Source organism: Prenolepis imparis, unplaced genomic scaffold, assembly GCF_030444845.1.
Source record: "Prenolepis imparis isolate NDT839.2.m4 unplaced genomic scaffold, iyPreImpa1.0 SCAF_2, whole genome shotgun sequence".
In the NCBI taxonomy this organism is placed as follows: domain Eukaryota; kingdom Metazoa; phylum Arthropoda; class Insecta; order Hymenoptera; family Formicidae; genus Prenolepis; species Prenolepis imparis.
Genome location: NW_028141160.1, coordinates 7327355 through 7351646, shown reverse-complemented (window position 1 = coordinate 7351646; position 24292 = coordinate 7327355). Strand labels below are relative to the sequence as shown.

General features: G+C 34.4%; 4 protein-coding genes across 5 annotated transcripts in view; 2 read left to right on the top strand and 2 right to left on the bottom strand.

The window, feature by feature from the left end:
* LOC145948905 (uncharacterized) overlaps positions 1-1516 on the bottom strand; it is a 38001-nt gene extending 36485 nt beyond the window's left edge. Inside the window, exon 1 of the mRNA XM_083058490.1 lies at positions 1461-1516. The gene's annotated coding sequence lies outside the window, so the exon portion shown is untranslated. The remainder of the gene's footprint in view (positions 1-1460) is intronic.
* A 198-nt stretch (positions 1517-1714) lies between these two features.
* On the top strand, positions 1715-3993 carry LOC145948946 (DNA primase large subunit). The gene is made up of 7 exons (XM_083058555.1): positions 1715-1967; positions 2046-2383; positions 2462-2689; positions 2771-2908; positions 2997-3375; positions 3456-3623; positions 3683-3993. The coding sequence occupies exons 1-7, from the start codon at positions 1817-1819 to the stop codon at positions 3991-3993; spliced, it is 1713 nt and encodes a 570-aa protein (XP_082914681.1). The 5' UTR covers positions 1715-1816.
* Positions 3994-4082: 89 nt separating this feature from the next.
* Tdh (L-threonine dehydrogenase) lies at positions 4083-8792 on the bottom strand. Its single transcript, XM_083058557.1, has 5 exons — positions 8431-8792; positions 7579-7842; positions 6743-7003; positions 4554-4820; positions 4083-4472 (listed from the first exon to the last, which is right to left on the bottom strand). The coding sequence occupies exons 1-5, from the start codon at positions 8585-8587 to the stop codon at positions 4312-4314; spliced, it is 1110 nt and encodes a 369-aa protein (XP_082914683.1). The 5' UTR covers positions 8588-8792; the 3' UTR covers positions 4083-4311.
* A 5283-nt stretch (positions 8793-14075) lies between these two features.
* Positions 14076-23980, top strand: Atk (artichoke). 2 transcript variants are annotated; one of them, XM_083058575.1, is made up of 10 exons: positions 14076-14296; positions 14391-15561; positions 15709-16415; positions 17406-17730; positions 17864-18130; positions 18565-18718; positions 18999-19211; positions 19371-20157; positions 22329-22678; positions 23137-23980. In XM_083058575.1, the coding sequence occupies exons 1-10, from the start codon at positions 14133-14135 to the stop codon at positions 23637-23639; spliced, it is 4641 nt and encodes a 1546-aa protein (XP_082914701.1). In that variant the 5' UTR covers positions 14076-14132; the 3' UTR covers positions 23640-23980. The 2 variants fall into 2 exon arrangements, with proteins under 2 accessions (XP_082914701.1, XP_082914700.1); XM_083058574.1 differs by lacking the exon at positions 14076-14296 and having other exon boundaries at positions 14707-15561; positions 19386-20157.
* The last annotated feature ends 312 nt before the right edge of the window (positions 23981-24292 follow it).

The window sequence follows — 24292 nt, the reverse complement described above, 5'->3', positions numbered from 1 at the left end:
GTATATTTGACTTAAATACTAATATACATATATATGTTCAATTAACAAAATAGTAATTTTAGTCAAGTTAACAAATTTTTTTTCAGTGTACTTATTTAATTAAATTAAAGAAATGAGTTTCTTAAAAAAGGGTCTATATATAATATAAATGTGTTTTCTATTTTTGTGACTTCTGTGTAAATAATAAACATTATGTAATTTTTTCAAGATAATTTAAATTCTTTAAAATATCTACGTACAATATTATGAAATATTAAATAGAAAGCTTACTAAAGAATAAAAGTAGCTTTAGAAGGAAAGCTATTAAACTTAGAGTTTTTTAAAAAATAAAATCGAGTGGTATTACTTATTTTATTAAATAAAAATAAAAGGATATAAAACGATAGAATAATTGATAAAGTGCAATAAAATATAAAATAGATTCTATCAGAGATACTTAATTGTAGACAAGAACTTGATTGAGAAGTAAGAGAAATGTAAAAAATGGTATTATTTTAGAAAGGATTTTTATACACTTAATTAAACAAAAATTTGAAATATATATATATATACATATGTTACTCTTATTAAAAATAATTCTAATTATTAGAATCTTTTTCATACAGATATATATATATATATATATATATATATATATATATATATTATTTATATATTTTTATTGGAATATTTTTATGCATTAGAGATTAGAGTATCAGTGCATGCATTTCAGTATTATGCATTTCAGCGTATATTATATATATATATATATATATATATATATATATATATATATATCATATTATTATACATTACATATTATTTTATCTTGAAAACAGGTGAAAAAAGGTTCTAATTTCGCTTCGCAATAATGTGATATTTTGAATTGAATAATCGAGACTATCATTTTACATAAACAAATTACAAATATATAAAATTGATTTTTATGATAAGGCGTGCTGTTATATTACTGAGAAAATTGTGTTAGAAAAAGAAATAAAGATTATAATGTTTCATATGTAGCAAGAATCTATTGTCATATATTTTTCAATCAAAAGAAAAGAAAATATATATTCTTCGTTATTGCACGATTTTTTTTGGCACATTTTCGCATAAATTTTATTACGTTTTCTCACATATATATATATATATATATATATATATATATATATATAGATATATATATATATATATATAGATATATATTCTAAAATAAAACACGTTTTTGTTTATTATAATTTGTATAGATTAGTATTCTAAAAATATTAATTAAATTATTATTTGTTAATGTATTATATTGCTCTCTCTCTCTTATTCTAATTTTTGTTATATGTTCTCTTCGTTTTTCAAAATCATATATCTTTACAAAAAGATACTAGAATATTATATAGTTCATTTATTTATAAAATGTACACGTAATATAACCTGTATATAAACATTTTAAAGTATAAATCAATTAAACGTTTGATGTATCACCTTACCTTAATAAGAATTATGTGCAAAGAGAGGTTCGAAGACACACGACACACGACACACGACACACGACATTATAATAAATTATTAACGGACACAGTCCTACCAACCAACAATTTTAGCAACAAAAATATTACTAATTTCAGCCTTTAGAGAGAGAGAGAGAGAGAGAGAGAGAGAGAGAGAGAGAGAGAGAGAGAGAGAGAGAGAGAAGAAGAGAGTACAGATGTAGATGACAGCACTGAACTTGACTTGACATGTGTCCCCGAGAAATGGCGGGAATTGCTCTTAGGTTAAAGGTTTAGGGTTCCTTTCTGTTAGCATAAAGTGCAAAGTATGATAAACTGTGCAAGGATTGATTAAGATGGATTACAAGACACGCAGACGTCATACTGTCGCGGATACGAACGGTCGCGAAAATGATTATCCTCATGACATTCAAATGTACGATTTACCCCCGGTAGGTGAAATGTCATTGGAAGAGTTTCAAGAATTGGGGTTTGATAGATTGAAAGGTGACTATATTTTTCACACGTGCAAACTATCAGGATAATAAAGCTTAATTGCTAAATAAACTGTCAACTTTGTTGCAGCATTACGATTGGTCGAGACAACAAACTGTAGAAGTGATCTGAAAACTGTGGAAGATCGCAAGAAAGCACTGTGCGATTCTTTGAAATCTGATGGACTGAAGTACTACGCAAATCTCTTGTACGCTGATGGATCTAATCCACAGTTGGAGGATCATTTGCAGTCTAGGAGGAAAGATCACACCTCCCATTTTATTTTGAGACTTGTGTATTGTCATAATGTGGAGCAAACTAAATGGTTCATTAATCAGGAGGTTGAATTCTTTAAGTTAAGATTTAGCTCCTTAGACAAGAAGGGCATCGAACATCTATTGGGTATTAGTAACATGGATTGCGTACCTGTATGTTTTATTTATGCATTTTTCATAATGTATTATAATGTAATATATATTCTAATTTAGTCATTAATATTCTTTAAGATTTCACAAAATGAAAAACTGGAGCTTAAAGAAGAACTCGTCTTATCATCTGGGAAAGTTAGCAACATAGATATCGCAGATATTTATAAAGTGCCTTTTGAGAAAGTCATTGATTTAGTCAGAGGACGTAAGGTATATCTCAGAGCAGGGATGGCATACGTCACTCATTTGGATCTGAGTTCAGTATTCATCAGTTATTTCAGAGAGAATCTGATCGCAGGATTAGAGGTATATAAGCATTCTTTTTCTATAATATTTAATTTCAAAGAAAGATTATATTCAATTAATTTGTATTGTATATTTTTGCAGAGCGCAAAGATCCTTTACAATAATATATCTGATGATGAAAGACTGACCAGATACTTAACGGGTCTTCCTTCAGCTTTCTCTGGAATGGCACGTGTTGTGTGGTCGACTACAGCTACACCCATCGATAAACTGCACGATGTATGTATCAATCATCATTTGATTTAAAAATATAATTTCCTTGAATTTGCTTAATTTTTTATATACATGTATATTATAAAAATTCCAGTTGTCCAAAACGTCGTATCCATTATGCATGAGAACACTTCATGATTCACTTTACACCAATAACCACTTGAAAAACTCAGGACGTATGCAATACGGGTTATTTCTGAAAGGTATAGGTGTGAGTTTGGAAGATGCTCTACGTTTCTGGAGAGATGCATTTTCGAAAAAGACAGACGGAGGTGCATTTGACAAAAAATATGCATATTCTATTAGGCACTACTTCGGTAAAGAGGGAAGGCAGACGAATTACACGCCGTACGGCTGCCAGAAAATTATATCTAGCTCTGTCGGGCCTGGAGAATATCATGGATGTCCTTTCAGACATATGGATCGTGATTCGTTGTGCCAAAAGTTAACTAGTTACGGTGTATATGCCTCTAGTAAGAATCTTTATTTTTTTTTCTACTGTACGACATTCTTACACGTTCAAAAAATGTGTTATAACATTACTGTATTTTAGATATGACCGAAATATTGGACTTGGCCAAGGATGGACAATATCATTTAGCATGTGCCAAATATTTTGAAGTTACGCACAACAAACCAGCAAGCAAACCACTTCTACATCCAAACGCATACTTTGCCGAAAGTCGTGCAATTTTAACTGAAGACGATAGTAATGGCACAGGTAAAAAAATTAGAAAAAAATTGTATGATTAAAATGTTCTTATAACATTTTATTTGCAGATTTCGACAACAAAGATAAATTCTCTCAAAATACAGTTGGAACTCCTGGAGGTCTATCTTCGAGAAAAAGTGATAGATTTTCTACGCCTTCTAGAAATTCGGATTTCACTGGCACGCCAAAGAGAAACGACAAATTCAGTACACCTTCGAGAAACGTAGATACAATCGACACACCTTTGAGAAAAGTCCAGAAAACAAATTACTGTACGCCTTCGAAGAAGACTAAAATGACTCCAGTAAATATCGCGGAAATGCTAAATGATGATGATTTTACAGATTTTATGGATGTAGATCTGGATCAAAAGAGTTAGCAAATATCTATTCTGTATAAATTCATTTATACATATTCTTTGGATCCACTTTGCAGAATTTCTCCAAATATATCTTTTATCATATTTATCAATATTTTTATCAATAATTATTTAACTATGTCGACCTTGTAATAAATACTGCGCTTATAATTTATGTAATATAGAGATACATCAAATGTGCGTACGTGTTTTGATTCTTACACAATTAACAGCATTAACTATTGACTTCTTTCGACCAGAATTTCAGTAGTCGGGTTCATGATAAAGTTCGTGTGCACAAATCGAAAGAAGTCAATAGCTACTTATAAGCTTGTACAATTATACATAGCTATTGACTTCTTTCAATCGGTGTTTCGGTAGAAAATTCGTGCTAACGTCTCGCACCATCGATTTCACCAGCCTCTGTAAATCGTATTTATGTCGCCAGCCCCAATCCCTTCGCGCTTCGCTGTCGTCGAAAACTTGCGGCCAATTTTCGGCTGAAATCACGCGTCACAAAATATATAATGAAATTTGTAAACATTTAAATATCTCTTTACACACATGCTCTACATACGTACCAATACATTGTCGTTTATCTGGCTTATAAGTAATCTTTAAATCTGGTATGTACTTGAAGAGCTCGTTGAACAGCTCCTCGGGAGTGAAGCTCATGGCTGTGACGTTATAAACTCGTCTACGGAGTAATTCGTCAGGTGTATTCAAGAACTGAAAGAGCGCCGACAGGCAATCTTCAATGTATATCATCGGCAGTCTAGTATGAGGCTCCAAATAGCACTCGTACCTCTTGTTCAACAGTCCTTCGTGAAATACCGCGACAGCGTAATCTGTGAAAGGTATAAAAAAACAAGGGAAGATTTATTATCGAGTGGTTCAAAAAATTTATAAAATGCGATGCTTATTAAAAAATGAAAAAAAAGAACGAGGAATGTAAAACTTCAGACTAGATGTTTCCAAAATTTCAAGTTGCTACTAGAATGTAGAACAACACAAGCACGCGCCATTCCTCAATTTTATAGAAAAAAGAATGATATTTTTATAAAAAGTTTGTTTAAACTTGATTAATATTTTTTGACATATTATTTATAACATTATTATCATTTTAATTTTTATAACATATTTTTATTTTAAAATTTAATTAGCAAATAAACGCTTTATTATTAATATTTTTTGACAGAATAAATCAGCTGATTAAAGCATTAATTTGCTAATTAAATTTTAAAATAATAATATATAAATAATAATATGTTATATAATATGTTAGAAAAATTAAAATAATAATATGTTTTAAATAATATGTCATAATTCTTTAAATTCGATTAATATTTTTGACAGTTATCAGCTGATTCCGCGGCTACAAAGTATCGATATTTAATATTCTAAAAAGAGCCAAAAATTCATCTCTTGTTTTTTTTTTTCAATAGTACATTGTATGCAGATTACTTTTATACCAAACAGACAATCCTGCAAATTTTTTTATTTAATATACATAATATATAAGTGCACATTTTATAGGCTCCGTGGCTGTATAAAGAATCGATTTTTAATATTCGAAGAAGAGCCAAAAATTAATAAAAATTAATATTCGATTCCGGTTCATATAAGATTTTCATATAAGATTTTTAAAGAAACTTGCAGTCGCTCTCTCTCTCTCTCTCTCTCTCTCTCTCTCTCTGAATGGAATTCACGTTTTTTTTTTTTTCTTAACGATAAAGACTTCGATCGATTTGCAAAGAGTAGAAAAGAAGGTGGACGATCGAATAAAGAATAAATGATGTGTTTTTATATAAAAACATGTTTTTACATTATCTCGTCTCGAACGTTAATGTGCGAATGCTGAATCTTTTATGCATCGGAAATTAAGGAAAACGGAAAAAACGATTTCACGAACCAGAGATCGAGACTCGATGCATTATTTATATGAGTATATGCATTGTCCTTGAGAAACGATACACGTACAGACATACACATATACAATTCATCATCATGCAGTTAACTTAATCGCGATTAATGCTCTAGTTCTTCACTAAAGAAGGTAAAAGCCACCATCAATTTTCAGTTATCAGCCTGTTTTATATGCGATATTAAGCGTTCCTTAAGCATGAACACGATTATCTGACTGCGATTCGAAAAACTTGAACACGCAAAAGCATCGCGACGCTCTCTTTAGTTGAAAAACATCTCATTTCAATATTACAGTGTAAAAACATGTAAAATCGTTCGATAAAAAAAACTCGTATAAGACGCGACAACGTTTTCTTTAATCTTTTATGCATAAATAATTACTGTACATTCATACGTTAATTAATACTAAGGCAAAAGAATAAAAACATGTTTGTGATGCAAAAACGTATTATTTATTTAATCATCCATCTATAAGATTCACGCCGCGCATTTATTAACATTGTCTTTGATAATTAGATTAAGATTATATATGTTTTGAAAAATAATTCCAATTTTTTTTCGTGTTTTTTAATTTTATACGTCGAAGTCGAGATTACACATAAAATGGGCGATAATTTATATTGTTACTTTCTTAATGCATGATAAAATAAAAGATGCGAATATAATTATGTGTATTTAATCAATTAGATAATATTAATTCATCAAAAGCAAGTTTATTTGCGGACCCAAATTGATTAAGACTTTTCGACTTGTTTTTGGCATATTAAGTCCCCTTAAAATATTTTACCTTTTTTTTCAACATCCTGTACATTATTTAAATGAAGGAGAAGCAGCATTCTCTTACCTGTGGTTCCACCGCCGGGTGGATCAGAGCTGATCACGCCGGGGAATCGAAGGCACCGAAAGTCGAGGCCGAACCGATGATGATAATACTCTCCCAGAAGTTCGGCATGGACCTTGCTGACCCCGTAGATCGTGCGTGGTCGTTGCACCGTGACATTTGGAGTCGGATTCCTCGGCGAATCTGGACCAAACGCGCCGATCGTCGACGGTATGAAGATCCTCAGCTTGTATTGTTTCGCCAACTCGATGACGTTGTGCATTCCTATATCGCAAGGGGACAAAATAATTCTTTAAAATAGAAAGATTAAAAAAATATATACAGATACACCGATATTTTGAATATTTTTAAAGGACATATTTATATATATAATTGTAATGATTTTATATTGATTATAAAAGAGTCGATTTTTTTTGCTTCAGGTATATCTACGAGTCGCAAAGGAATACGCGATACCATCTATCACGTTTCGACTACTGCTCGTCTCCTCGCTTTCTCTCCCGGAGAACTTTCTTCCCTTCGTATTAGAATTATTACCGTAATGACAAAATTCACTCGTCGGCACAACATTCCATTTCACTCGGACGCAGTGCGCGGAAAGTTATTTCACGCGTACGAGGAAAATTCACGTCTTCTATTAAATGGAGTGAAAAAACATAATTACATAGTCCTCTATTTAATTAATAATCAAATACCGAGGACACAGATTTTTGTGCACAAACCTATGTCTTAAATTTATTTCTAAAATATTTTTATTTCAAGCACTACTAAACTTCGAGTTTCGAAGCTTCTGCTGCTCGTCTAGATATACAGGTAGATGATCATTTAGATCATCTCACCTTCGATATTAACTCTGACGGCTAGAGGTACGTTTTGTTCGCCGACAGCGCTAAGAAGAGCGCTGAAGTGGATGAGCCAGTCGATCCTGTAGTCGACGACGATTTTTTGCAGACCCTTGAAGTCGAGGATATCCGCAAAAATAAAGGGTCCGTTCTCCAGACTCTCCTCCGTAGGCTTGATAATGTCCGTCAGTATGACGCTCTCATTACCATAATTCCGACGAAGCAACTTTGCGCATTCCGTCCCTAATTGTCCGAGACCCCCTGAAAAATTGTATTCCCTTGATAAAGGATATTGCATTTTTTTTTATTTTAAAAACAAATAGAGTGTGATATTATTTTGTCCCTGTAGACTACACTTTTCGATAAAATCTCAAGTTATGAAGAAGAAAACAAGCATGTAATTTGATTTATGAAATATTTTTTTTACTTGGACAAATCATATCCAATAATGAATCAATTAATTAATGCCATAAACTTCGTTACTCTTACTTTCTTAATGCATGGTAAAATAAAAAATGCAAATATAATCGCGTGTATTTTATCGTTCAATCATAGCATCAATTAGAGTCGAATTATGTAAATTTACTGATAAATTAATTAATCGAAAGCAAGTATATGTATGTATATATATTATTTAATCATATCGTGCCATAAACTTCATTAAATAATATCCGTTACTTTCTTTATGCATGATAAAATAAAAGATACACGAATATAATCGAGTGCATTTGATCGTTCAATCATAGTATCAATTAGAGAAATTTGTCGAATTATGTAAATTTGATAGATTAATTGTTAGATTAATTCATCGAAAGCACGTATATATTATTTAATTTGCATCGTGCTTACCTGTTATCAGTATCCTCGGCGGTTTAACTGTCTTATTTGTGTTAATGCACTTGGCTCCATCGGTTTCTTCGTGATTAAGATTGCCGGACACGTGGAAACTTCTGCGAATGCTTTTCGCGAAGGAATACGAGACTCGAATAATACTTTTGCACAACATTATTTTATAAAATGATACAGCACGATTTTCAAAAGATAACAGATCTTTTATTAATTATTTTCCACGACAAATTTTTATTTGAGGAACGAGAAAGATATTATATAAAAAAATGTCATTCACAGAGTATTACAAAGTGTATCAAGAGCGAATATTTTTTTAGAAAATTTTGTAAAGAGCAGAAGGATTTATTCCTCCTTCGTTGGTGGTTGATAAACAACTGGTAGAGCCTTGAGCAATAATATCACATTATATCACAGCCCGTTTCAAAACCGGTATAGATTTTATCGTGTCATATTGATAAATTAACATAAATTAACAGATAACATATATTTTTACTAATAAATTAACATATCTATTAGTTCAATTAAATATCTGTTGTCAAGTACAGTTAGTTTTTTGTTGAGAAATCGAGTTAAAATTTAAATTCAGAATATCGTTTATGTCATTTACTTCTCTATGGCGTTTGTTTGCATTTAATTGATGGAGGCTTGGGCAATACGAACCAATAACGAGACAATCTTTTCCTCGTACGAGTCTCGAGACTTTTTAATCTTTTTAATCTTAATAGTCATTTTTTGTAAGCTTTATATAATTCTCATGACTGAAATTTAAATACTAGATCATCCCGCGTCGCATAGCGGTAAATGAAAGAACTAATGATTACTGAATATTGTTATTTTTGGAATATTGCTGTAACATTTCTCATAAAATATTACATATGTTATGTAATATTAAAGTAATGTTAATGTAGCATTTGTTATATAACGTGTAATATTTCAGTTATATTGCTGTTATACTGTTATAACCAGTAAATAACAAAGAAATATAACCGTTTTAAAACACAATTATATTGCAGTTACAAAAAAAAATTATGTAACATAAATATTAATAATGTATAACTCGTGTTATATTGCGTGTTACTTCTAGATTATATAATAGTTATATTCTGTGTTTGCTGGGTCTAAACCGGGTATTGCCATAAGTTTCACATCTAGAAAACCAAACGCCAGAGTATTACAAAAAAATCATGCGTAAATGCTATATAAATATTAAGATACGAAGGTCGACAGGAAAAATGAAAAGAAGATTGAAAGGAATTTTTATAATAACATATTGTTCATCTTTTATAGATATGCAGGATATAAATTCTTAAATTAAATTAAATTGAATAAAATTAAAAGTTAAATTTATACTTACAGGTGAAATAATGATATAGATTTAAATATGATATAAATTAAATAAATTAAAGATAATAATGATGTAGATTAAATAAATTAAAGTAATGCGTGATAAAATTAACAAAGCGCAGATTTTTTTTCTTTTAATGAAAATTTATTGATTAATTTTTTAAATATATATTTCGATTCCTGTTTTAGACCATCATCAGCAAATGAATCAAGATAAAGAATGTCTACGACTTTCAATAATCTATCTAATCATTCTCTAATCATTCCCGATGGTTGATTGCAACAAATCTCTCTCCGGAAAGAATTACCTGGCCACGGTTGCTCAAAAGCATTAAACACACAATGTTTGACAATTCCAAACATTTGACAGTTCATCGCCTAAAGAACTATCAGTTGAATATATATAAGTAATCCTGAAGCAACATTGCACTAAATTTTATTATGAGTTGGAATAAGACATCAACATCAATTTCTAAGTCAATCACATCAATATTGAGTTTAAACTTTCAACAAATTTTTCACCACCGAGATAAGCGTGCAGACTTTTCTTGTCATTCTGGAGGTGATTTTTGTCTCTTAATGAATATCATCTCCGACATCAATCGATTTCTATGGATAAGTTCCTTGTTCAAGATTTCTACATCGCATACGTACTTGTAATTAGTTAAACTGTGGTCCGTAATGACAAAACGCTGTTATATTTCTATTAATGTGATTACGATACTTTCCCAGTCGTGTTTTCGAAAGTCCACTTGTCTGACAAGTGATATGAAGTATCGCAATTTCTACAGGGGATTTTATATCACTACATTGTTCCTACATTGTTCATTCGGCAGATTATCTTTACGTATAAGGATAAAACAATCGCAATTTATATTCATCTCTATTGCATGTATGATATTTTTGTGTTTAAATTGCAGACCACAAGCTAAAATTTTTGCTGAGCTTTTCGACTCTCCCACTCGAGATTCCACCAAAAAAATCTGGAATTTGTGGTGAAAACATTATTGAGTAACGAATGCCCGCTCTCTCAAATGATATTGTATATACTCATGTTTTGCTATCCTCTATATCACTATTTTAAAAAAACACGGTGATGTCATTTAAAAAATCAAGGTAATCTTGCTTTTTTATCAAACAAAAAATCCAGCAATTTATCTGTAGATTGCAATAATTAACTAGTAATTGACTTTACAATTCTTGAAAATTTCTTCCTTTTCTCAGATTTCGATCTATATGATCTATACGATTGGGGGGTGCGTTCAATTTTAGCAGATGCTTTATCAGGTGTGCGAGGGGGAAAACGAAAGAAAGGAGATTTTTCAGCGATGCCGAATTGCATTCAGCGATCGGTGATATTCGTGGGGAAAGGGAAGAATTTCCTGGAAGCGTGTCTTCACGGTGGCTGGACACGCGCTTCGCAATTCTCCTCGGGTCCCTCCCGCCGTCATCTTCTTCCCTCGAGTTTGTGCAGACCACCACGCTTTTGCGAACAGCCTCTTCGGTGCATTTAGTGTGCGCCCGTAACGAGATCACGAAGAGACCGCACTCGCGAGACTCGGGAGACAGTGTTTAATAAAACGAAGTGGTGAAATAAAAGTTAAGCATCGCTCTGAAAATAAAACACTTCGACGCACGAAAAGATTGAGTGGAAATACATTTCTTCTTCTTCGTGATTTTTTTTTACTGAAAAAAAAATTACGTAGGATTCTTCAGGATTTTGCAGAAGCGAGGCATTTTGGCGAACAACGCTAATATAGAAGGTAAACATCTTGTAGACGCGAAAGTACAGAATTTTATATTAAATTTGACATTTTTTAAAATTAATTTTGATGGAAAAGTCGGTCCAAACACATTCTCTCGTCATTTGGCTCTAATCAATTTTGATAACATAGTGATAAAAATTTATTTAGAATAAGTCCTCTGTATAAATCAAAGGATTTTTTAAAAGAACAAATTAAGATATTTTTCGCAAAACTTAATTAGAGATCCATTACTTGATTGACTTAATTAAAGTTTTCGTACTGTTTTCGAGACATTCGCATATTGCATTCAATGGTTGCATCTTCGTAAAAAAATGCACAATCTTTTTCGTGCAATTACATAACGACGCGAAATTATCATTCAGAAAATAAGAAATACACTCGGGGGTCAATGACGGCAAAATATCGAGGAAGTGGGAATCACTTTCACTAAAATTGCCTCTCATTGTGCCTTATTGTTTGATCGAAATTCGTAATTACAATGATAACGATGGAACTGGAGAACAATTAATTGCACAATTATCAGAATGTATTTTTCAAAAGTAGTAAAATGCAATGTTTTTTTTTTTTAATAAATATCATATATATAAACCAATAATAAGTCAATTACCTTTCTTATCGTGCATTAAAAAAGTTTTGTATAAATATAAATCGGAGCAAAATAATTAACAGCGACTTTCAATACTCAGTTTTATAGATTTTCAGATTTATCCTCAGATTTTCCATTCCACTCATAATGCAAACTATGCGCTTATCTCGATGAGAATGATTTCTTTGCAACTGCAGCATGCAATTGATTTTTATTTTATCATCTAAGCCTGAAAGATACTCGCGGATGATCTCGAAATGCGGAAGCAAATGCGTCAGAGACGGCTCTTTCTACTGATGCAACAAGACTCGATCTCGAATTCGTATATCGCGCATCGCGCTATATCGACGTTTTTCACGTGCGAATGACTTTTCAGGCCGTCCGATTGTTTTGCCTCTTCTTCAAGACTGGCGTATTACGAAATCCTCGCGTTTCCTCGTGACAAGATCTCCTCTCTGGTGAACGTCTTTATCTTTCTACACACACAGACTCACGCCAAATTGCAATCTTTCTCACCTTAATCGCGACTTACTCTTCTCACTTCTGACGATTATGCAAAATATTATAGTAAATATTATCCCAAAGTATTAGTATAAGTTTCACTATAAATAATTATTGAATATTACTTCTTCTGAGAAATCATAAATTTTTAAGACGAAATTAATTAATCACAGCAGATGTATGCGTGCAGCAACTGCATCAGTGAACACAAGACAAATTGCAAAAAAGTGACTAGCTCTCATCAATCGCAAACATGTAATTTTGCTACACGACAACGTCTGACCAACATGCAACTAAAATAATCCAGGAAAAAATTCTGGAGCTTTCGTGGTCACTTCTATCTCATCCTCTTTATTCCCTGCACCCTGGACCTTTTCTCTCTGTTCACTCCAAGATTCATTAAATGGAAAAAATTCTTATATCAATAATGCTGAAATTGATGAATTCTTAAAAAGTTTTTTGCATCAAAATTTCCAAAATTCTTTGAGAAAGAAAATTAGCATCTAAATGGGACCAAGTTGTACTTAATATTGGAGAACACATAACAGATCAAAATTGCAAATAATTTAAAACAGATAAATTCAGTTTGTTAAGCAAAACAAAACTTATATATGAATCAACTCGATATATTCTTTGCTAATAAACAAAGTAGAGGAAGCAGAGTGAAATGTTATCCGATAATTCTTCAACTCTTTATTACAACTTCATGGTTTTATTCTCGATACGTGTTTTTTCGATAATTCATTAAGCGAACGAGCGCTGCGTGTTTAATAAAGTACGCACACGATCTCTCCGACTTTCTTTTTCCTCGAGGTGCGAATTTTGAAATAAACGAGACGCGTTCTGCAGTTCTCCATTCGTCGTTACTATATAGACACATCAAGAGCGAGCTCGCGCGACGGCAATTATTACGGACGACGATTGTCCTAGCGGTCTTTAACTTTGCTTACGGTACGGGGCATCAATTTTGTCGTCTACGACCGTGACTTCTGTACAACACGCGTATGTATGTACACAGGTGCGTGAGTCGTCGCGCCCAGGATACAGAGCCATACCGTGACGTGCCCGTGAAGGGCTCTTAACGCCTAAAATCCGATAATCATCGGTTGTTTCGTCTCGCCAACGAGATTTCTCTATCCAACTTGGCTTCTCCGTAGACGAAGAAGCGCCATAATTACTCTTATACAGGTGTCGAAACGCGACACTCGTTCCTTCTACTTTTCTAATGGTCTTTTGGCAATAAATTAATAAATTAAGTAGCTTCTTGATGTCGAAGAACATGAAGAAATCTCGTATTGTGCTACTTAATATAGAAAATAATGAGAAAGAAGAGTTTTGAATACAAAATTCAGTCATCCAATTTTAAAACGTATGATCCATAATTGACATTTCAAGAGATTGATTTATTTTACCATTCGGTTTCTTCAATTCGTATTCGTTTGCGTGCGAATGCATGTTCCAGAAAATGAGGAACTGCTGCTCGTAGACTACGGTCCAAATGCGCGATGGTCAGGCCTTCGGAAGGCGGTGGATTTCTGATAGTCGGCTGGCTTCTGGCACTCCGTTCCATCGGTGCCGGTGCCCAGTTAGATCCCGATTACGGATGCCCGCCTCAGGAAAGGATCCTGCCCTGCAGATGCTCGACGCGCGACATGGAGATTCAGATATGGCAAGTCGATGAGAGGATAACTTATTAATCCCGAAATTAAGAAAGATCTCTCAAGCCTTATTAGACAAAATGTACTGAACAAATTCGCGCATAGGTGCAGCCATAGCGAGTTGCCGAAGGTACTGGAAGGTCTGAACGCGGTAAGTCACTACGTGGACCAACCGGTAGACGAACTGATCTTGGAGAACAACAACTTACCTAGTCTACCCGGCAAGGTGTTCGCGACTCTGCAAGTTTTGCGCCTGATGCTGCGGAACAATCGGCTCGAGAGGGTGTCGTCCGGCTGGCTAGAGGGTCTGCACGATTCCCTGCTGGAACTGTTCCTCGTCGAGCCCGATCTGCGATCCCTGCCCGTGGACAGTCTGGAGAATCTGCAGGGTCTCGAGGCGGTGACGTTGCAAAGTCGCGTGATGAAGCGATTGCCCAAGTTCACTGGTTTGCCGAAGCTGAGATACCTGCAGATCAACTCCCCGGCCTTGCTGGAACTCGCCCCGAGGAACTTTCGCGACGTTCCCAATCTGGAGCAGCTGCACGTATTCGGCAGCCCGAGGCTGACTAGGCTGGAAGCTGGTCTCCTACGTGGTCTGCCCCGGCTTGAACTGATCAACGTCACCGATTCCGGGATCCACTGGATTCATCCGCGGGCCGCGATCGATCTGCCGGAGCTCAGGGAGATATCGCTGGTCGGAAACGCGATCGTCGACGCCGGTATGGTCGGTCGGGCGTGCATGGATCTCCCGTCGTTGTCGGTGATACGTCTGGATCGGAATCGCATCAATCGCCTCGGCGAGGACTCCTTCGTTGACCTGCCCGTCTTATCGCGCCTTTCTCTGTCGCGCAATCACATCACGGAGATATTCGCCGGGGCCTTTCAACGAGTGCCGGCGCTCAAGTCCGTGGACCTGAATCACAACCTGATCTACCGCATCCATCCGGAATTCTTTCCGCATCGAACGGGAAACGCGTTGGAAGAGATATGGCTGATCAACAATGACCTTAGCCACGTGGCTGAGATACGATCGGTGCTGGAGGCTCTTCCAAGGTTGAAGTTTTTAGACGCCAGCCACAATCAGCTAGAGGAAATACCCTTCGGTGCTCTAAGAGGCCATCCCACTTTGGAGAGACTTCATCTGAACCATAACAGGCTGGCATTTTTGCAGAGAGAGACGTTTACGGCGATGCCGGCGCTCAGGGAGCTCAGACTGAAGAACAATTCCTTGTCGAATCTCCTGGAGGCTCCTTTCTGGAATCTGCCAGCGTTAAAAGTAAAGATTTTATTAAATTAAACATTATGGAAGAGCAAAAGTTGAACATACATATTTTGCATCTTTTATAAGCAATTTTAAATAAAATTTTAATTCCTAGAAATCGTTCTTTGATCGAAATTGAATATCTGACATGTCTGATTCCAGGGTCTGGATCTTTCGGAGAACTACTTCCGTCACATAGAGCCGCGTTTGTTCGACAATCTACCGAATCTCAGACGGCTGGATCTCAGCGGAAACGCCATCGGACTCATAGAACCTGAGTCCTTCCTCGGCACACCTGCGCTGGAGCACGTCAACGTCTCCAGGAACGCCTTGTCCGTCCTTCATCCCTTGACCTTTCGACATCTGACGAATCTGTACGAGCTGGACGTCAGCTGGAATCGTATGCTGGAGATGGTTCCTGGTCTACCGAAAGACATCGAGCACCTTCACATTCATGTGAATCGTATCGTCGCTCTGCCGGTCGTGTCCTCTCAGGATCTAGCTCTGCCAGCTCTACGATCGTTGGATCTAAGTGCGAATAAAATCGAGAGAATTCCACCCGGCACGCTGGTCCATCTGTCGAACTTGAGAAAATTGAGTCTAGGCTATAATACTCTGAGACTCTTAGACGATGGTGTTTTCGACGGACTCTCGAGACTGGAGCAACTGGACCTGAAGCACAATCGACTGGTTACGTTGCACGGACGAAGCTTTCGATCTTTGAAATCGCTGATGGATGTGAATCTTCGGCGTAATCGAGTGGAAGTTCTACGGCCGGATATATTTCAGGAGAATACGCGATTGCAGAGGATTGATCTAAGCAGAAATAATCTCGCTCAAATCCCTCACGCTACCTTCGCCAATACCAGGTAAGAGCTTTAATAATTTTCTAATAATATAAAGAATTTATATATTATAATTTATATTATATAATATGCAATACAATATATATTTAAACTTTATATATTATATTTATAATATATATTTAAATTTATATATTATATAATATATAATATAATATATTTAAAATATTTATATTTAAAAAAATTACTAGTATAATATAATATTTAAATTATATATCATAATTTAAATATATAATTTAAATTATAAAAAATTTATAGCAAAATATATATTTGCAATTTATTTTTAAACGTGTTGACAATTTATTATTATGGTATTTATTATTTATTTTGTATTTGTTTTTTGCACAAACATTTTTGCATATAAAGTCACGTAAAAAATATCAAATAATTTATATTTCCATTTTGTGATCCATAAAATTTAATATATAGTGACAGTAATGTATAGTATTAACAATGGAGGCGATGGAAATTCCCCTCCTTTGTTACCTCGTGCTCTCGTATTCTAGTGGAAAAGCAGTTTCACTCGTGGTTCTTTGATTGCATCACTCTTAAATTGGTACCTAGAAAGTTCTTCGTGCACACGCTAATATCTCTTTCTTGTCGTTGTGTAGCATCGGCCTGGCGTGTCGACTAATTTGGCAGTAACTTGGTTCACTTTTATACGTAATTTTATTTAATCTCGTCCATCAAGTTTAACTTTATTGCAAATATACTTTTTCAAAGGCGTACTTTAATATAATACATTTTAATTGAATTTAAACGATCTAAAAAAAAACACGAATGAGGCATAAATAACAAATCTAATTACACTAATTGTAAATTTTGCGATTTTACAATAAACCTCTTTTCGTCGAAGATATTCCGAATAACGTTCTCAAGAAAAATTGAAAAGACATTCCAATCTTTTACATATATCTTTGAAAGTCTTCTTCGGGAAAAAATAGATTGTTTAATTTTTTTATTTTGCGTCCAAAATAAAACAAGGCTCGATTGCAGAGATCTTCGTGAACTATACGCCTCGCACAACACTTTGACCGAGTTACCCGGATCGCTGCACGGCTTAACGGCTCTTCGGGTCCTCGACTTGAGCTTCAACAAGCTGAACATTCTATCGCCGGAAACGTTAAGCAGTCTCTCGTCCTTGCTCGAGCTAAAACTCGTTAGAAATCGCATACGAGAATTACGGGAGGGCGCGTTCGACGGATTACCGCGGCTGTCTCTGATCGATCTCGAGGATAACGATCTTAGGGTGATCGAGAGGAACGCGATCAGAGCTTTACCGGAGCTGCAGGCTGTCAGACTCGGCAGGAATCGATTGCAGGTATAATAACGAATCGTATAGTTTATCAAGATCTCATTTAATGAAATTAAAATAATTTGTCTGATTTTTATATAAAAAATATTTTGGATATTTGATGTTAAACAAGTTGGGGGTTTGATACGTAATTTTGCAGTCTATTCCAAGCGGCGCTTTCACCGAGCTACCGCTGCTGCAGAGCGCGGAACTACAGGAAAATCGGATCCAGGAAATCGCCAGTAATGCCTTCATTAACGTGCCACACTTGCTATTCCTTAATCTAAGTCATAATAATCTACCGGGATTGGAATACGTCGGCTTGGAGAGTCTTCGCTCGTTGGAGGTCCTCGATCTCAGCTACAATCATCTATCGAGAGTTTCGAGCGACAGTCTGGCAGCTATGGAGTGGCTAGTAGAATTAAAGGTATATATAAAAAAAATAAAAATTTCACCACCTAAATTTTCAAACATTAAATATATCTCACGCTAATAATATATTCTCTCTAATAATAATCTCGCTCTAATAATATATATTCGTTACTCTTAAAATATTTGTGTGCGATTATGTGTGTGTGTAAAGCAATTCTTCGCGTAATTAATTGTGAAAAAATTAATTTCGTGCACGAGGAGCAATCTGTAAAAAATTACAAATAAAATGGCTAGAGCGCGAGAAGCGTTTCGCTAATAAAGGAGAGAATACTTTCTCGTCGAGAGTGAAACTCCTGCGTGAACCATGGTGCGAGACGAGCAGCCGTTCTGCTGGCGGAACAATTATTATTCGTATATACTTGCATCGTTAATTAGGGGAGATAGTCGAGGCCGCGTTTTACATAGGCCATTTTTTTTCTCTGCGTGCAGATGGACAACAATCGGATTTGCGCCGTGTACGGCTCGCCTTTCGACGATATGCCGAGATTACGAGTGCTGAGTCTGCGAAGCAATCGGATGACCGCGGTTTCCGAAAATGCTTTCAAGAGACTGAGATCGAACATCGCCGTCTTGGATATCGACGGTAATATTAACTAAATCGATAAAAACATTTTTTTTATTTTTAATCAAATTATTTTTAATTTATTTTAGAATTATTTTTCAAATCAATTATTATTTATCAAATCAATTTATTCATCAAATCAATTATTTTTAATTAATTTTAGAATTATTTTTAAATTAATTATTTAAGATGAAATATATTAATTCGCGTCGGGTTTCTTCGAAATAAAAGCACTAATTCAATATTTGCATACTTTGCCATACGTCATTGTATTTATATCTTCCTCTTATTTCCGAGAAAGGAAATCCATTGTCCTGTTCTTGCGGCATGCTTTGGCTACGAGGATGGCTGCAGCAGGCTTCCTCGGAGGGTCCTAGATGCGCCGATGGTTCTCTCTTCAGGGAACTCAGATTGTCACGTCAGGATTGCCAGCGTGAGAGATATGTCGAGCCAGTCCATCCAGGATGCGAGTCCGAAATGATTAACGTCGCAACGCCTTCGGTTTCTTCATCTGGTAAATCACTGATAGCCGAAATAAAAAAGAAATTAATAACACAGTAAATTCAAAAAAATTAAATGAACTATTTTAAATTTATAATTCAATTAATTCTCATCATTTTTTTTATAAATCTATAGCAGATAATAATTATTAAATTACAATGAAACTTGTCAGCGTTTGGAGTTACAGAAACGGTGCCGCTGTGGATGAACCTGAAGGACTCGTCGACGCAGAAGCCTTCCGTTTCCCAGGATTCCGATTACGTGTCCGAAGACATGGACTATCAGGACAACGGAAGCGACACGAGCACATTCCTGTCGCCGTCAAATCCACCTACCATCAGCGTACCACCCACTCAGCCCGTAAAGATCATTCATCCGCCATCGCAAACGCAGAAGTACCAGAACCAGAGGAATAACGAAACGTCACCGGTGAAGAAGAACCCTATGATGCCACCGTCGCCCAGCAGCTCCGGCTTCACCTTCTTCGGTCTACCTCTGCCGAGCATGAACTTCGGTCTCTGGGGAAATTCGAAGAGGAAAGCCGAGAGGAAGGAGTCCTCGTCGTCTTCGACGTCGGACAGACCTAATCGGGGACGCTACAGATCCTTCCCGCCCACGGAACCGGAAATTCACAGGGGTGGCTTCGTGCCGCTGCCGCGTGCTCAGAGCGGATTCGTGCCGATCACCGATCCTAGATTGATGTACGAGAAGCAGGAGGCAAAGCGCGAGAACATCTCGAAGTCATTAAATGCGAGCGATGCGCAGATACGGGAGGAACGACCGAGGAAGAACAGGAACAACACCGTCACCAGGGTGGAAAAGATCGTCTCCAGGACCGGGAAACCTCGGACGAGTCCCCGGGAACGAGAGGAGTTAACCACCAAATCGACATTCGACCGATCGACCGCTTCAAGCAACTCTAACCCTCGGAAGATTCCGCTCGACATTAATAAGATCAAGTAAGTGGAATCTGTGTGATCCAAATTTTTCTTGCAATATTCTAAATTTTATTTAAAAATTTGTATTTTACATTATAAATTAATACATTATGAATTATGAATTAAATTATAAATTTTTATTATAATAAATTTAATTAATAACATATAATCCGAAAAAGAATATTTTTCAGACTCTTTAGTCGTCTCTTAATTACGATCCTTTTAATTAATTCTCATTAATTATTAAAGCTTTAATCAACTGATATATGTTCAAAAATATATTAATAAAGCGTTAATTTGCTAATTAAATTTTAAAATAATAATATGTTAAAAATATTAAAATAGCAATATGTTGTAAATAATATGTTATAATGCCTTATCTGAATTAATATTTTTTGACAAAAATCAGCTGATAACTGTCAAAAATTTTAATCGAGTTTAAAGAATTATAACATATTATTTTAAAACATATTATTTTAATTTTTATAACATATTCTTATTTTAAAATTTAATTAATAAATTAATGCTTTAATCTTTAATCAGCTGATTTCTGTCAAGAAATATTATTAAAGCGTTAACTTGCTAATACAATTTCAAAGTAATAATATATTATAAAAATTAAAATAGTAGTATATGTTTTAAAATAATATGTAACTAATACGTTATACTTTATCCTTGATTAATATTTTCTGACAGAAATCAGCTGATAACTGTCAAAAATATTAACCACGTTTAAAATAGCTAATTTCTATCAAAAAATATTAATAAATATATATATATATATATAAATCTTTTCGTCAATAAAATCTTAATTAGTCTCGATGTTGTAATTATCTCGATTATCAAAAGATTCTTCATTATAATTATTAACGCTTTAATCAGCTAAATTTTGTGAAAAAATATTAATAAAGCGTTAATTTACTAATTAAATTTCATAGTAATAATATGTTATAAAAATATTGAAACAGTAATATGTTGTAAATAATATGTTATAATACTTTATTTATCACGCTGCACATCTCGCACGAGACTGACCGCAAGACTGAGCAGCGGTATCGCCAAGCGCAGCCCCCACGTCCGCCACGCTGCGCGTCTCACGCGAGACTGATTCTCGAGATTCGAGATATTGCGATTGCGAGACTGATCGTCAGTCTCGCGCGAGACGCGCAGCGTGGTGGATGTATAGGTTGCGTTTGGCAATATCGCTGCTCAGAGTCTTGCGGTCAGACTCGCGCGAGACATGCAGCGTGGTGGATGTGTACAGACACGCAAATCTAATAGAAGCGTAAATATTTTGATTAAAAAATTCTTGTAAAAAATTCTATTTTTTTTGTTCTCTGTTAAAGATTTAAATGAATTTTTATACATTGCATAATTAATTCACATATTTTTATACATGCCTTAAACTCAATTAGTGTTTTTGACAGTTATCAACTGATTTTTGTCAAAAAATATTATATTCGAGTTAAACAAGCTTTTTATAAAAATATCATTCTTTTTTATATAAAATTGAGGAATGGCGCGCGCGTAGCGCGCGCTTGTGTTGTTCTAATATAATTAATTAATTAATAATTATATATAATTATATATTATAATTAATAATATAATATAATTATAATTAATAATTAATAATATATAATTATAATTATAATAAATCTAATTAATAACATATAATCCGACGAAAAAGAATATTTTCCAGACTCTTTAGTCGACTTCTTAGTCACGATTCTTTTAATTAATTCTCATTAATGATTTATAATTAAAAAAATACTACATACAGGATGTTTCAGACCACCTGACCCCTTTTATTATGAAAAGGGCTGGTGCTGGGAAGTTAGGACAAACATATTTATCATAAAAGCCTATCTGTAGTTTCTGATGATGAACTTTTGCTTGAAAAAATTTAATATTACTTAGCATTATCAAGAAATAATGCTTGAAATTATTTTGACGTTCAAACTTCTCAACCTCTTGCCTTAAAATATTAAATCTGACTCGTAATACAAATTACAGACCAAATATAAACAAGGACGATTTGTCTTGGTGTGCGAATGATTTTGTGTATGTATCTATTTTTTATGTATGTGTCTACATTTGACATTTTTGGAAGTTCAATTTTAAACTGCTTAAACTTGCTGTTGTTCGATATTCGTTATATAATTCCTTCGTTAATTTTCTTTGTTTATTGTTAGTTCTGACGCGTCAAATGCAACGAAAAGTATTGCACCGATAATTGTAGAGGAGTCATCGCAAGAAACGTCAGTCTCCACCGAGATTTATGACAGTGAGAGTCTAGAAATAGACTCGGAAGAAGCTAAATTTATTGAGAAACCGCAAATCGCCAGTAGGATAATTTGGACCACACCTAAGGCGATAATGACGGAAATGAGAAAAGCTACAATTACCAAGAATATTGTAACGGCAGGGATGGAGATTGCACCGTCTCCAGAAAGCAGTACCAAAGATTGGGACATCGAGATATCCGAATATGAAAAGAATTCAACTCGATTGAGCATCACAACTGAATCTTACGATGAATCTGGTATGCTTCTTGATTTTAATTAATATTATATTAATATTAAAAATGATTGATACTTAATATCGGTATTTCGTCATTATATCGTTTGACAGATAAGTAATCGTTTACTTATCTGTCAAACGTTTTAATTTTAATTTAAATTTTAGTAAACTTAAATGTTCACAAACCAATAGCAAAATTGTCTCTTGTTTGCTAATTAAAAAATTGAAATTTTAATTTAACAATTTAATTAATTGATTAAATCAACAATTTTAATTAATTAAATTAACATATTTTAATTAATTATATTAATTAAATTAATAATATTGGTTTGCAAACATTTAATCCCAATTAACTAGAAAATTTATGGCAAGAATCCATAAATGGAAATTTATTTAGATCAAAAACCGATTAAATTATAAAATATGTATAAAATTGCGACTGATACCTCGTGTGTTGTAACAAATTTTCGTTTATTGCAGACACTCCACAAGTGGCAAAAACAGATGTGCCACACTTCTCGGTTTCGACATCCTCCACGTCGAATCCTCCGCGTCCACGAGAAACCACTACTGCGACTCCCCGGGGAGCGGAACCGTCTGCTTTGTCCGCGTTGCTGATCCCAGGGGGTCAGCTACCGTCTTCGGGGCCCGTAGGGAATCTGCGTCCGCTCGGTAGGTCCACGATAACAAAGGTCCCTTCGCCGTATCTCAATCACAATGCCGAGCAATTGCGGGAGAAGCAGAAGTCGGTCGCCGCCCAAAGAAGCGCCGAGATCGTCGATCACACGACGACTGAAATCCAGAACGAGGCGTTCGTCATCGACGAAGAGGCCAAAGTGATAGACGACAGTCCTTTCAACTGGTACTTCCAACATTACAATGATACAAATTTGGAACCTTACGTAGGTATAGCTTACAGCGGTGCCGTAAAGATCGATGCGTATCGATGGTTACTTTTGCTCGCTCTTAGAATCTTAATATAGAGATTTTTTTATATTTTGTAGAAAGAAAAGTAGATGGTTTTTATAAATAGACAAATTTACATCGCTAAAGAGAGATAAAGCGGAAAGAGAGTTCATGAGAGATAACATATACATTGTAATATCTCTTAATGAATCTCTTAATGAATCGCTCTATGAAAGTATCTCTCAGATCACAAATTATACATATACAGGGGCATGCTGTATAACGAATAATCTCGTGCGATGTATGTACACAGTTGAATTACATATGTATCTATATATATTTTGTCCGAGAACCATTTATGTACAAAGATCATGCTCGTAAGTGTATTTGTTTTTATATATTTTTAGTAAGTTTTATATAATATATATATATATATATATATATATATATATATATATATGTATATATCATTTATATGACAAATTAATAAAGCAATCTATCAAATCTAAGCAAATAATCATTGTATTAAAAACGTAATATTTTCGCTTTTTTTAATGGGACTACTTGTATATTTCTTAAGAAATATGTTATCCATATCTAATGCTGTTAACTAAAATAAATTTTAAATTGTCTCAGCATAGCTGAAACAATTTAAAAGGACACTTCTTTAACATCAATTATATTTGAATCTAATCATTAAAATAATTGATTGAATGAATGATATTGAAAA